This window comes from Mya arenaria, chromosome 10, assembly GCF_026914265.1.
Source record: "Mya arenaria isolate MELC-2E11 chromosome 10, ASM2691426v1".
NCBI lineage: Eukaryota > Metazoa > Mollusca > Bivalvia > Myida > Myidae > Mya > Mya arenaria.
The window spans coordinates 23,176,073-23,188,737 of record NC_069131.1 but is presented as its reverse complement, the minus strand read 5'-3'; the positions used below and the strand labels follow the sequence as shown (position 1 = coordinate 23,188,737).

The following is a 12,665-nucleotide window of genomic DNA, read 5'->3' as shown; positions in this document are numbered from 1 at the left end:
TCAGGGCGTCTCAAAATGGACATCGGTACTTGGTTCTTCGCAGGAAACAAACTCGATCTATCAGCCATCGTCATAATTGGTCTTAAAGAGAAATAAGTATTAACCTTAGTAACTTCACACTGTCAGAAACACACAGCTTACCAACAATCAGCAACGAGGTAGTATGATACTGATTCTCGTTTTGTTTTCGCCATATATTATATATATATATATATATATATTTGTACAAACGTAACTATTTTTTTTTCAATTATGAACCTTTTAAAAAAACATGTATATCTATTTTAATCACACTAATGTAATAAAAGGAAATACGTTATAGCTGCTTTTCACACGAAAAAAAAGAATGTTAAATAAAGATATTAAAAATACTGAACGGTCGCCATCGTATGCGCCTCATTTTTTCTTTAATCAAAGGCAAAATTCAATTAACATACAGTTTCTGACCACACGCGATTCTGTTTGATTATTAGATTCAGCTAAAGGTACAGCGTATAGATATGTTCCCATTACAAATTGATTGCACACTGGTGGAAACAAGCTGCTCACCTGATTTCATTGAGGCAAGTGGCCAGTAAATAACTACGCAACAATGTCCAGCGTTGCAATGATATGTTTATTTTTTCGAAATTAAAATTGGTAAATCTTGAAAATCGAGATTACTGTTTCCTTAAAAACCAGTAACTCCTTTAAATGGTAGACTACACAAGTAATGTCACAAGACAAATAGTGCGCTTAGCTTGTTCTTGTTTTAAAGGACTTGAAATTATTAGAGCAATTGGGGTCACTATTAGTTTAATTAAGTTTGAAATCAAGTTAAGAAACCATGTCATACAAAGTGATCCGTCAGTGTCAATTCCAAAACAAGTACAATGTCACACATGAAGACATCCTTTTGCAAACCTTAAATAATAAACATTAACAACACATACGAACAAACAATTGCATATGAAGTTTAACAACAGTCATGTACATTAAACAACATAAATCAGACACAGTACACTTCAAAATAAAACTAGGTTTTGAAGGGTGGGGATATTTTTACAACGTATTTCAAAAGACAACTTTCAGGCACGACTTACAAAAATCGATTGAAAACACATGAATTCAAATCAACTGATAAAGATAAAAAAAATGTCCAATCAAAAAGTAGCTCAAAATCGTCATCCTTAATCGCACCAGGAGATTTTAAAGCTTTTACTATTGTATTTCAAGTCAACAATGCACGCCCTTGGCGAACTCCATGCTTAGGTGAGCTAAAATGTTTGCGTCAATGAAGTGTATAAACTCCGGGAGTTCCGATCCATTTATTGTAATCAGTTTTGACAAGTAAAATATTTAGTATCAGTCACTTTAACCTAAAACATATATGTACAATTTTGCGTTTCATCACAAGGCTATTTTTTAATTGAAGGCGGCAATGGCATCGAACAACTCAACGCAAACAGCCATGGTACTGTTTTAAAGACGGATATGACATTCCGTTGTACGGACTGGACAACGGCATGTTCTCCGTTATTCAAATTACTGCTATTGTTTGTTTAACAGTGAGTCTCATATGCGCATTGTCCACGATAATTTCTTCGTTTTGGAGTCATCCGGCTGACGGATTTTATATAGAATGGACGAAAGGCGAACGACTTGCAGTTTACATGTCGATTTGTGATTTGTTGTTAAACATATCGCTTTTGGTGAACCATCTGCATATACTGATCACCAAAACTCACACCAGACCAAAGGAACTTTGTTCATTTTTTGGGTTCATCATGACTGAATTCGTGCTTGCTCAGATTCTGATGGTCAACGTTGTAGCAATTAACGTCTTCACCACGATGTTCTTCAACACAAACTTCTCTTTTGCCAAGTCTGATCGCGGTATTCTACTGTGGTCCTTTGGTGTTCCTTTCATCGGCGCGTTAATTGCAGCACTGCTTGAGCAGTTCGGACCGATGGAAATAGTGTAAGTCGTGTTATTTTTTCAATAAAAAATAGGACAACACGGACAAATCCAGTAGTTTACCTTGCCAAGATCTTGTTAAAATGACAAACAATTTCAAACTAACAAACGCAACGCCAGAAGACAACAAATTTAAAACATATATCGCCTTTGATGAGTCTTCAATCAAAAGTATTGGCGTGGTGGAATCTATGATATAATTTCTTCTGTGTTGAAACCGTTTCCCGCTAAAATTTATCAATAAGTGCTTGATTAATTATATAAGCCAGGTCACTTCGGGTCAAATCATGTCAAACACTGTTTTTTCACTGTGATAACATAATTTGTGACCGACTCTTAAAGATTGTTATAACTATACACACCATCATTTGATAATGTAATAAATGTATATGGTAGACAACGAGTGGACGTATCTATGATATATATATCTGAGCGTAACAACCAAGGATATTTCATTTTAACACAGAAGTTTTGGATCTTGTTTTTTTCAATTTAAAGAATTAAATATAATGCAAATATTAAATAACTTCGTATACCGCAAACGAAACGTCTTTTGCTTGGTTTTGGTACGATTTGTTATGGTTTAAAAATGCATTCAAGTTTATTTGATACATATTTACTGTAACTGGCGCCCTTCCATATCGGATTTTTGTTTAGAATCCAAAGACGGATTGGTTTTGAAACGGAGGATCCAACAAGTAGATCGAATATTATGTTGCAATATTAATTATGATATTAACTTATATTGTTCACAGGTTACATCCTGCTATTTGCATTCAATGATAATGAGTTCAACATTAAACGTATCAACTTTTGTATTCCCATGCTGTTTTAAACGACAAGGCTGTATGTGTTGCTTTAAAATAACGTGGTAAAACAAAAAGGGATCATTTAAATCTATGGAATTACTGTGTTAGTTGTTTATTTTAAAGTTTTCAGTTTTCTAGCCTTGAGGCTCGAATCCCACCATCTGGCCTAAGGGTTCCTACGCCTAGCCAATACCGGACCGCAGTTACTTATTTACACTCGTTTCTGTTTGTGCGGTGAGAATTAGGGAGCAACATTTGCAACAATGGTGTCTAAATATACCGCGCTACCAGCCATACACACACCGAATCATATTATTTTGGGAGGACTCGAGTAAGGTTTTGGACATCTACATTTGAATCATTGTTTTTTCCTATAACAATGTTTAGAGAAATTCAACACGATCAAAGTCATCATTTGGAATTGTCACTGGATCGTATTTTCATTGCTCTCTGTCGTGTCGTTGTTTATGTTACATGTATATATTTTAATGCTAACAATTTAAGAATGGCCAAACCATAAAGCCTTATATAATTTTGGAATAATGCTTTCGTGTCAGACTATAAATGTACCGATAAAATAAATCAATGTGGCCTGTGTGTTAATAATGATTTTATAATGTCAATAAACTTTTTTAATGCGTGTATAAGCCGCAACATGTCACAAGAGAATTGTAGTGACTTACATAGAGTAAATGGCAAAAAGGTAATGTTTATTCACTGCCGCATTCGTTTATTTACATGCAGTTTCAGTTTATTGTTCCAATGTAAAGTATATCTCAACTATCTCTAGGAGATCATTAAATAAAAAAGGAAATTCCCCCTCCATTTTTTTTATTAAAAAAAACACATATGCTTGACAAAAACTGATACTCCTAGTGATAGCAGATAACGTGTATGTGGAAAATTGAGCAATACAATAGCGAGTGCCAATTTGATGAATTATAGTTTGCAAGGTCTGAGTTTGATATATACAGTCCGCCTAAGGTTTTTTATGGTTACAGACACAATGAGTATAAGTCTAATCCAGCAAGTTATGTGAATGACAAATTAAAACAAAAACACTGAGGATGACATACATGATGATGATGTATATATACTGTCACCCCCATCCCCCGCCTATCAGACGGTCACTATTATAAGGCTATACAATAACAGGATGCTTCCATTTCCGACGAACCCTCATTGTTTTAAGCCGAACCCAATCGACTAGGATTATACGTTACATCAACATGTTCATTCTTTTGTATTTATTACAATAACAGGATGCTTCCATTTCCGACGAACCCTCATTGTTTTAAGCCGAACCCAATCGACTAGGATTATACGTTACATCAACATGTTCATTCTTTTGTATTTATTTTCAAAGTAGATCGTTCACTGTATTTTAATATCAATCCATTTTATGACGTCAGAGGGCCACTCCTTTATATTATTATATTTTTTACATACAGCCTGACTGGCCGGCCCTTATAAAGTGATTTGACGCTCAGTGCTGTGTTATAATATTTACTTTTTTGGACAGTGTCTTTCCTCGAAAGACGCATAATGGTATCATTTTATATAGCACTCTACTTAAGGTTAATCAAGATAAAATGATGCAGGTAAAAAATGTAACAATAATATATGGCCAATTAATTATTTAAGCAGATAAAAACATTCCGACCTACCTACCATACGTTTTTGGAGTGTGGGCGGCGTGGTGGTTGAGGGGAAGCGCAAAAGTTAGAAATATGTTTTAATATCGCCCCACCCCCATGTGAATAGAACGACACAAACTGGAATAGTTTTTCGATTTTAGCAAAAATGTTTGTCGCCACTTATGGATATTTCTTTATATAATGTAACGCATATGTAAAGAACATGATACATGAAGATCACAGCCCATTCGTTTGTCAAAAATAACTCATTATATACAGTTTATGAAACACTGTTTTCACTCGACACTTTCCTAAGAGGATTGTTAACATTCGTTCAAAGTTTACTACTTTTCAATAAAAAATAGATATGTTCCACAAACTAAAGCAAACTGTTTTAAGTATATTCTTATATTGCAATGAATGAATATTCATGTTTAGATTATATTACGTGCATATTTTCTTTTTCAGTTGCTTTTTCGACGCCGTAAATGGCAGGGTTGCAAATTTGGTACTAATTACGATCCCCATCACAACAATCATGGTCGTCAACGTTCTGCTCTACATTCTGACGTTCATCAAGATCCGTATTGACGTGAGGGCTATAAGACAAAATCTTGGCAATATGGCGTCAACAGCTGGAAGGCATATAAGGGCTGCCCGCAATATGTCTATGTTTGTGGTGGCTTTCTTCGTCCAATGGTCAAGCCTTGTTCTAACTGGGGTTTGGTTCCTGCTTGCAGATGATGTAGCAGATATACCGGAGGTTTTGAAACACATCGTTGGAATTTTTACCAACCTTGGAGGTGTTCTGAATTTGATCGTTTACCTGGCAATATTTAGGAAAACAAGGCCTATGTTAAATATGGCCACAGGTATGGAACCGCCAAAATCACACAAGGTCAGCGACAACAACAAAGAACCCGCTAATGGTTCTGAGCAAGGAAATGAAGAATTCGAATTTAACTAACACGAACTTGTTATCTTGTCGTACAGATAGCTAAGGCACAGCATTGAATATAAATCGCATAATTATTCTTGGATATGCATTCATTCACTCTATTCACGGGCATGTTTTAATAAAGACCTTAGTTGAATTTTAATCGAATGATCTTACTGCCCTTCATGTGTGTGCAAATTCAACGTCATTTTTAACGAATGATCACAACATTGATGAAATATATAACAAATTTAACTTTTGGCATTTGTGAAGTTTTAAAGACTTATTGAAGTAACGACTAAGATTCTGTAATGAATCTAGCTCCTCTAGCTGGCTAGTCGGATACCGAATTGAATTTACTAATGAATGCCTTGGTAAAACGATCACTTTGTTTCCGTCGCAAACTTCTGTTTGAGTTTGCTACCGTTGCATGGATTTGAACATACTGAATACCAGATCATTTGGGTCCCTGAAAACTTGACACAATGTTGGTAGGACATTGGCGTTATTGTATCCCTGTTTATTTTGTGCGATACATTACAAATACATCTTTGGAAATCATCTAGGTGTTTAAGAAATTGATCGCATACCATCATTTCTTTAGCGTGTTATGGCATTTCGCGTTTGATAAAACCAAACAATGAATAAGTCAATTAAAAGAACACAACTGCTATGCATGAATAAAAATGTTATACAGCCAATACGGTTTGCAAGTTTATATACTGGCCCCAATTTCTCGAAAACTGTTTAAGCTTAACAGGCTTAAGTCGCTTATTTCAATTAGCCAAATTACATACTAATAATGGATTTTGATAAATGAAAAATAGTTTCTTCCAATTAACATACAGATTTTTCTTATATAATTTCTAAAAATTATCAAAGAAGTAAATACAACGCATATTATAGAACAACAAAAATAGTGAGTTTAGCTTAATCCTGTTATAAGGGACTTAAGATGATTCGAGAAATTGGGGCCTGCAGTTTATTTGAAATAATGAAAAGCAATATAAATGCGATCCATACGTTTCCCTGCATTTTACATATGATTGGCTAGCCAATTCGACACGACTTCAAAACATACTATCTTGAATGCGGTTATGCGACAAATATTCCACTGTCAAATTACCAACAACTAATTCCATTTGTTCCGTTAAAATAATTACATGATTGGAATATGGTAGTTTGGGTATGCATTGTTGGTCTTGTTTTTCGTTTAACTGCCATTTATGTTTTTCTATTCAGATATTATTATTTTTTAGAGATAAATTATTATCAAATCAAATAACTACGTGCATATCATAAAATAATAGCATTTGATTAGATGGCGTTCGAGAGTTATGTTCACTTATACATTCATGTCGCTATGTTAATATGAGTGACTTTAAATGATTACCATTAACAATATCGGAATAGTATAAGAAACTGAGTAAAAAGTAAAAAAAAAATTCTTGATATAAAGACACGAACCAAAAATAAAACACACAAAAAAAAAAAAAAAAAATAACGATTCCGTTTGATAATAGTTAGAACGTATATGAACTCATGTTGTCCCATTTTACCATTTGTCACTGCAGTTCCATTTTCAATGTTATGTTTCATTACCATATTTTTCTCTTGTTGTTGAAATTGGGTATTGTTTTTTCTATACTTTGAACCAAAATGTAGAATGTCGTCAATAGTATTAAAAGGTTCGTTATCGCTAGATGATTTTCGTGACTGCCTATTCCGAAGCTGATTTAAGATGATGTTCAATTTGCATTAACGTCATTGTTTATAAGAATAGATTTAGTTCATTCCACAATGGTTGTAGTTTCGGACACTCCGAAAAAAAGATGTTCAATTGTTTTAGTATGAGACTACTTTTTAATATAAGTACTTGTAACGCAAAATAATTCTGTGTACGTATTTATATGAAAACTTCTAATGTTTTGTCGTTAAAACATCTAAATACATTAAAATATATTTGTTCCCGCTTTTATTATTTATATCTTCTAAAGCTTGCTCGCATTCAAAATTCGTTCAAATGTTTTCGCATAATAGTTTTTTTAACATCAGACAATTTTGTAATTGGAACAGGGAAAAGGAATTATCAATGTCAATTCTTGTAGTCTTTTCGTCTTTAAGATTGCTGAATGAGCGGCTCTAAAGCCAGATAATATAGAACATTTTATCATGTTATTTAAACATTTCCTGATTTTAAACAATAATCCAATCTGCTTCAATTGTTAGGTTATGTATTTGAATACCGTGTAAACTGCTTTTTTGTCGAATCTTGTTCTCACCAAATATCATTTATTTTGCGGGTTTATAGTATGTTATTTATTCAACTTCTAGCTTTCAAATGGAAATAAATTTTGCCGTTTGGTTCAGTAGTTGATTTCATGAACATACAAATGACAACATATTTTTCAAATTAAATATTTTAAAATTCATCGGAAGCTTGAAGCTCATTATGATCATTTTTTTTAAATATGACTGTTTACTTCATCTAATTTTGGATCAATAATAGTATCCACCATTGATAATGTTTTTATCGTTGTTTTCTAAAATAAATTCTTATTGTTCGATAGATGTTGTTTTATCATCCTTCGGTCAATAAATGTTGAAGAAAATCATCAGTGTTATCAATAATTGGTCGTTAAAACATCTAGATACATTAAAATATATTTGTTCCCACTCTTTACCTATTAGTAGATTTAAACCAAATGTTTACATTCATTGTTGTTTTATTTATTTAGAAGTATCTACTGACGGGATAGTCTTTGAGTATAGATATATCTAATTGACATTTACTGCTATGTAATTTGTTAAATATTGAGATTGAGTTGTTGTCTGGGTTTGTTAGTAGTCTGTTGTGTCCTTATTGTATGCGGATATTGATATTGTGTAGCGTGTATTAGGGATATGTATTTCAGGAAAAAAAATGGTTCAATGTTAAAGATTGACTGAAGTGTTCCAAAGTCATGAAATCGTTTTAACAGGAAATCGGACAATTGCCAACTTTATTTAATCCCCCTTTGCAACAAGGCTACGTAAAAGAATGTTTGATTATCAAGTTATAAACACTTATTTCTGACTTTAATGTTTCTTTTAACAAAATCCTGATCGGAGTTTATGATCTGTTGTAATGAAGTTAATATGTCGAATCAAAGGTCATTATGTTTTGCAACTCCCTTTATCAAATTATTGGTTATGTGACACTTAAAACACACCATTTTCTGAGGGCATTTCTTTAAATGTCTTTCTAAAGGTATGTGTTTAATTCGTCCGTGTATTGTTTAACCCAAAAAGCATTTAATGACAAAGAAAGACTATCAACGGTTGGTACCTTTCATCCACATTTTATTATGAATTGCATTAATGTATTTCGCTTGATTTCGTCTGAGTTTTTTTTCTTATATTCCTTATAAAGTTGAATATACTGTATTGTTTCTTGCATTGTTGTTTTAGTGGGTTTTGTATAAGGACAGTATCAGTTCTGGTAGTGCAAATGATTAAATACAGTAACTTTACCCAATATGCTCTGCGTTTCCATTCCTTCAGACAATTTTTAAAATGACTGTAGCTTAGGTAAGAAATCAAGTTTAAACATATCCACGTTAACACATTCCTAAGGTTTATTTTGCGTGTCTATGTGCCCACTGGAAACGAAGTTCATAACAGTATGTTTAAGTAGTATTCTTTATATTTCCTACTCCGATTTCGATGGATTAAGATAGTTTGAGATAATTCTTTGTCTTTCATATTAAGTCCTTTGATATCAATATTATGGTAAATATATTTCGCAAGTATCTGTATGCATATAGTAAATAAATCAGCTGACAGGGGATAGCCTTGTAGAACTCACCGTATAATAATTACTGGCAGAGAAAGGTGACCATTCTTTAGTATTAAGCTTGATAAATTTTATATAATGTTGTAACCCACTGAAAAATACTTCGACCGAAATTCAGATCTCTTGAGATAATATATTTGTGATCAACACCATCAAATACTTTTTCAAAAACTATTATATTTGTTTAAGAAAACTTTTGGGAGTACTGCTTTAAGTCGGTTTTTAATGACTTTGTGGCTATCTTGTAATCGACATGTAATGAACTGTTAATATGTTAGTGTAGTTAACATATTGTTGTAGTTTTCATGTTGTTTTGTTGTTATTGTTTAATATTGGCCGAAAGTGCTTGTTGAATTATAATGTTAATACATCTAAACCTGATGTGTTTTATTATTCATGTCTTCTACAGCTTGCTCGCATTCAAAATTCTTTCAAATGTTTTCGCATAATAGTTTTTTAACAACAGACAATTTTGTAATTGGAACAGCGAAAAGGGAATTATCAATGTCGATTCTTGTAGTCTTTTCGTCTTTAAGATTGCTGAATGAGCGGCTCTAAAGCCAGATAATATAGAACTTTTTATCATGTTATTCAAACATTTCCTGATATTAAACAATAATCCAATCTGCTTCAATTGTTAGGTTATGTATTTGAATACCGTGTAAACTGCTTTTTTGTCGAATGTTGTTCTCACCAAATATCATTTATTTTGCGGGTTTATAGTATGTTATTTATTTAACTTCTAGCTTTCATATGGAAATAAATTTTGCCGTTTGGTTCAGTATTTTTATTTCATGAACATACAAATGACATCATAAATTTCAAATTAAATATTTTAAAATTCATCGGAAGCTTAAAGCTCATAATGATAAAAAAAATTAAATATGACAGTTTACTTTATCTAATTTTGGATCAATAATAGTATCCACCATTGATAATGTTTTTATCGTTGTTTTCTAAAATAAATGTTCTTATTGTTCGATAGATGTTGTTTTATCATCCTTCGGTCAATAAATGTTGAAGAAAATCATCAGTGTTATCAATAATTGTTTCTATACCGATATCTGACCCTTCAAGTTATTCTTTTTGGGACTTGACAAATTCCAGCTGAAAAAAACGATTTTAACAAGTGCTCAATACTTGATATTAAATATAGACAGGATTGGTTTATATAATCAATCTGTATCATTTTATAAAAGATAAATACTTATCAGAAAATTGACAGAAAAGAACGATTTTGATAAAAAGTACAATTGAGTTATTCAGCAAACAAAATGTGGCCAGGTTAGAACACTTACACCAGCATGAAATGAAATTGTAATTATAAGTATAATAAAAGTATTAGAGCACTGAGTGTAATGGTAGCATAGGTTTGTACAGCTCAACTTTGTCACTTTCGTTCATCCATTCACCTGGAATGTCCCTTATGCGCTGCGACACCATGACTATACTTCGACTTTAAATCAGACTATTTAAATTCGTCAAAACCTTTTACTGACAAATTAGGATTTACGACCATGGACTACACCGATGCACGCAATGAAGATGTCATCATCATCATCACCATCATCATCATCATCATCATCATCATCATCATCATCATCATCATCATCATCATCATCATCATCATCATCATCTTCATCATCATCACATCACCATCATCATCATCATCATCATCATCATCATCATCATCATCATCATCATCATCATCATCATCATCATCATCATCATGTATACGCTCGCGATCAACACTTAGCGTTAACTATAACGGTTGTGGAAATAATTTTTTAAAGTCAATATAAACGTCTGACCGTATGATCAAACTTTAAAAAGGGCTTACTGATCGTGTCTGTCATGGAATTGCCACCATAAAATATTAGCTTAGCTCAAGGCCATTCTTTACATAAACATGTATTACTACCATTCATAATACATAAATGGGACGAAATGGAAACTGGGCCGAATTGACAATAAGTGTGCCAGTACAATTCAGGTTGTGTTTCTAGGAGCCGAAAACATTTGCTACGGAAGAAAGCACGTGGGATGCCTGGAACCCAGTCTTTTTAGAAACCAGATACAATCATTTTCATTTAAAGTCGGATATAAAAGGAAAATAAAATATGGCCATTTGAGATCTCAGAAATAATAAAACTTTTTATTCAGGTAAAACTTTCGCAACGTTGACTTTTAACTTGTCACAGGTGTAGGCTTACATAGACTGCCCACTACAACTTCTGCCCTTTGCGATTAAAGTATAGTAATGGGTAATCTCCCAAGGTTTCAAATCTTGGACAAATTTGTACGGGAACAAGCGGTTCTGGTTTTCAAGCTCTAAGGGCCACCACTTGTACGTTTTGTCGTGAATGGTACGAGATCTGTCTTCTTTTCTGTCTTTCTATTGACTCTCAAGAATCACCATTGTGCATGTTTATGTGGTCGCGCATGTTACGAGAACTATCCAATCAAACTTCTTAACTACTACAAGCACTATTGGTATCTAATGCTCGTTTATCTCACCCATACTCATATCTTCATTCACCTATCTCATCCGATGCTTCTCCACTCAACATGTTGTATATTTACTTCTGTCTACATGTTGTTACTTCTCTTTAATCTTCTCACCTAACCCATTCTCTTATATACTCCGTTCTTCAATTTTCCTACCATCCCTTCTCCATTCATTTCATCTTCTTTCCTCTAGTCTCCACCTTCTCTATCATCCCTTCTCCTATTTTTCTATCCTCAATTATTCTGATATTTTCTTTCCTCCCTTATTCCCCTCCCTTCTTCCCCTCTCTTCTTCATCTCCCTTCTTCCCCTCTCTTCTTCCCCTCCCTCTCCATTCCCCCTCTCTCTCACCACTCTTCCCATCCCTCTCCATTCCCCCTCTCTCTCCATTCTTCCCCTCTCTCACCCCTCTTCCCATCCCTCTCCCGTCTTTCCCTTCCTCTCCCTTCTTCCCCTCCTCCCCTTCTTTTCCTCTCGTCTTCCCCTAGCTCCCTCTCCCTTCTCCCCCTCTTCCCCTCCCTCTCCCTTCTCCCCCTCTCTCCCCTCCCTTTCCCTTCTTCCGATCCATTTCCCTTCTCCCCCTCCCTTTCTCTTCTCCCACTCTCTCTACTTATGGCAATGTGATACATTTGGTCCATGATAAATTTAAGCTGTTTTGATGTACCTTTCTCTGTATGGATTTCTTTTTAATGTACATATTGTCACGGACCTATAAACGGTCCGTAATATTGTTCACGCTGTGTCGATCTAAACATTATCAAGTATTATATGTAACCTATGTATCATATATTTAATACTGATATTTCATAAGCTGTTAATTGTTGTTTGTTCTTATTATTATGAATGGTACGGAAATAGTCCGGTCCGGCCAGTCTTATATACCCAAACGAAATGTTGATGACCTCCGAACAATTTCCTTTCCGGTACGGAATTTCCGTTGTGCCAGAATTGGTCCGGTCCGGCCAGTCTTTTATACCCAACC

The 12,665-nt window shown here is 33.8% G+C and overlaps 1 protein-coding gene across 1 annotated transcript; it reads left to right on the top strand.

The window, feature by feature from the left end:
* The first annotated feature begins 1,766 nt into the window (after positions 1-1,766).
* LOC128204469 (uncharacterized) lies at positions 1,767-5,370 on the top strand. The gene is made up of 2 exons (XM_052905884.1): positions 1,767-1,960; positions 4,872-5,370. Exons 1-2 carry the CDS (start codon positions 1,767-1,769, stop codon positions 5,368-5,370), a joined length of 693 nt encoding a protein of 230 aa, XP_052761844.1.
* The last annotated feature ends 7,295 nt before the right edge of the window (positions 5,371-12,665 follow it).

What these genes read in the sequence shown, in the direction of transcription:
- LOC128204469 (XM_052905884.1), top strand. Translation starts at nt 1,767, where the DNA reads ATGACTGAATTCGTGCTTGCTCAGATTCTGATGGTCAACGTTGTAGCA. An exon ending in TTCGGACCGATGGAAATAGT is followed by an intron (nt 1,961 to 4,871) that starts GTAAGTCGTGTT and finishes TTTCTTTTTCAG; the next exon opens with TTGCTTTTTCGACGCCGTAA.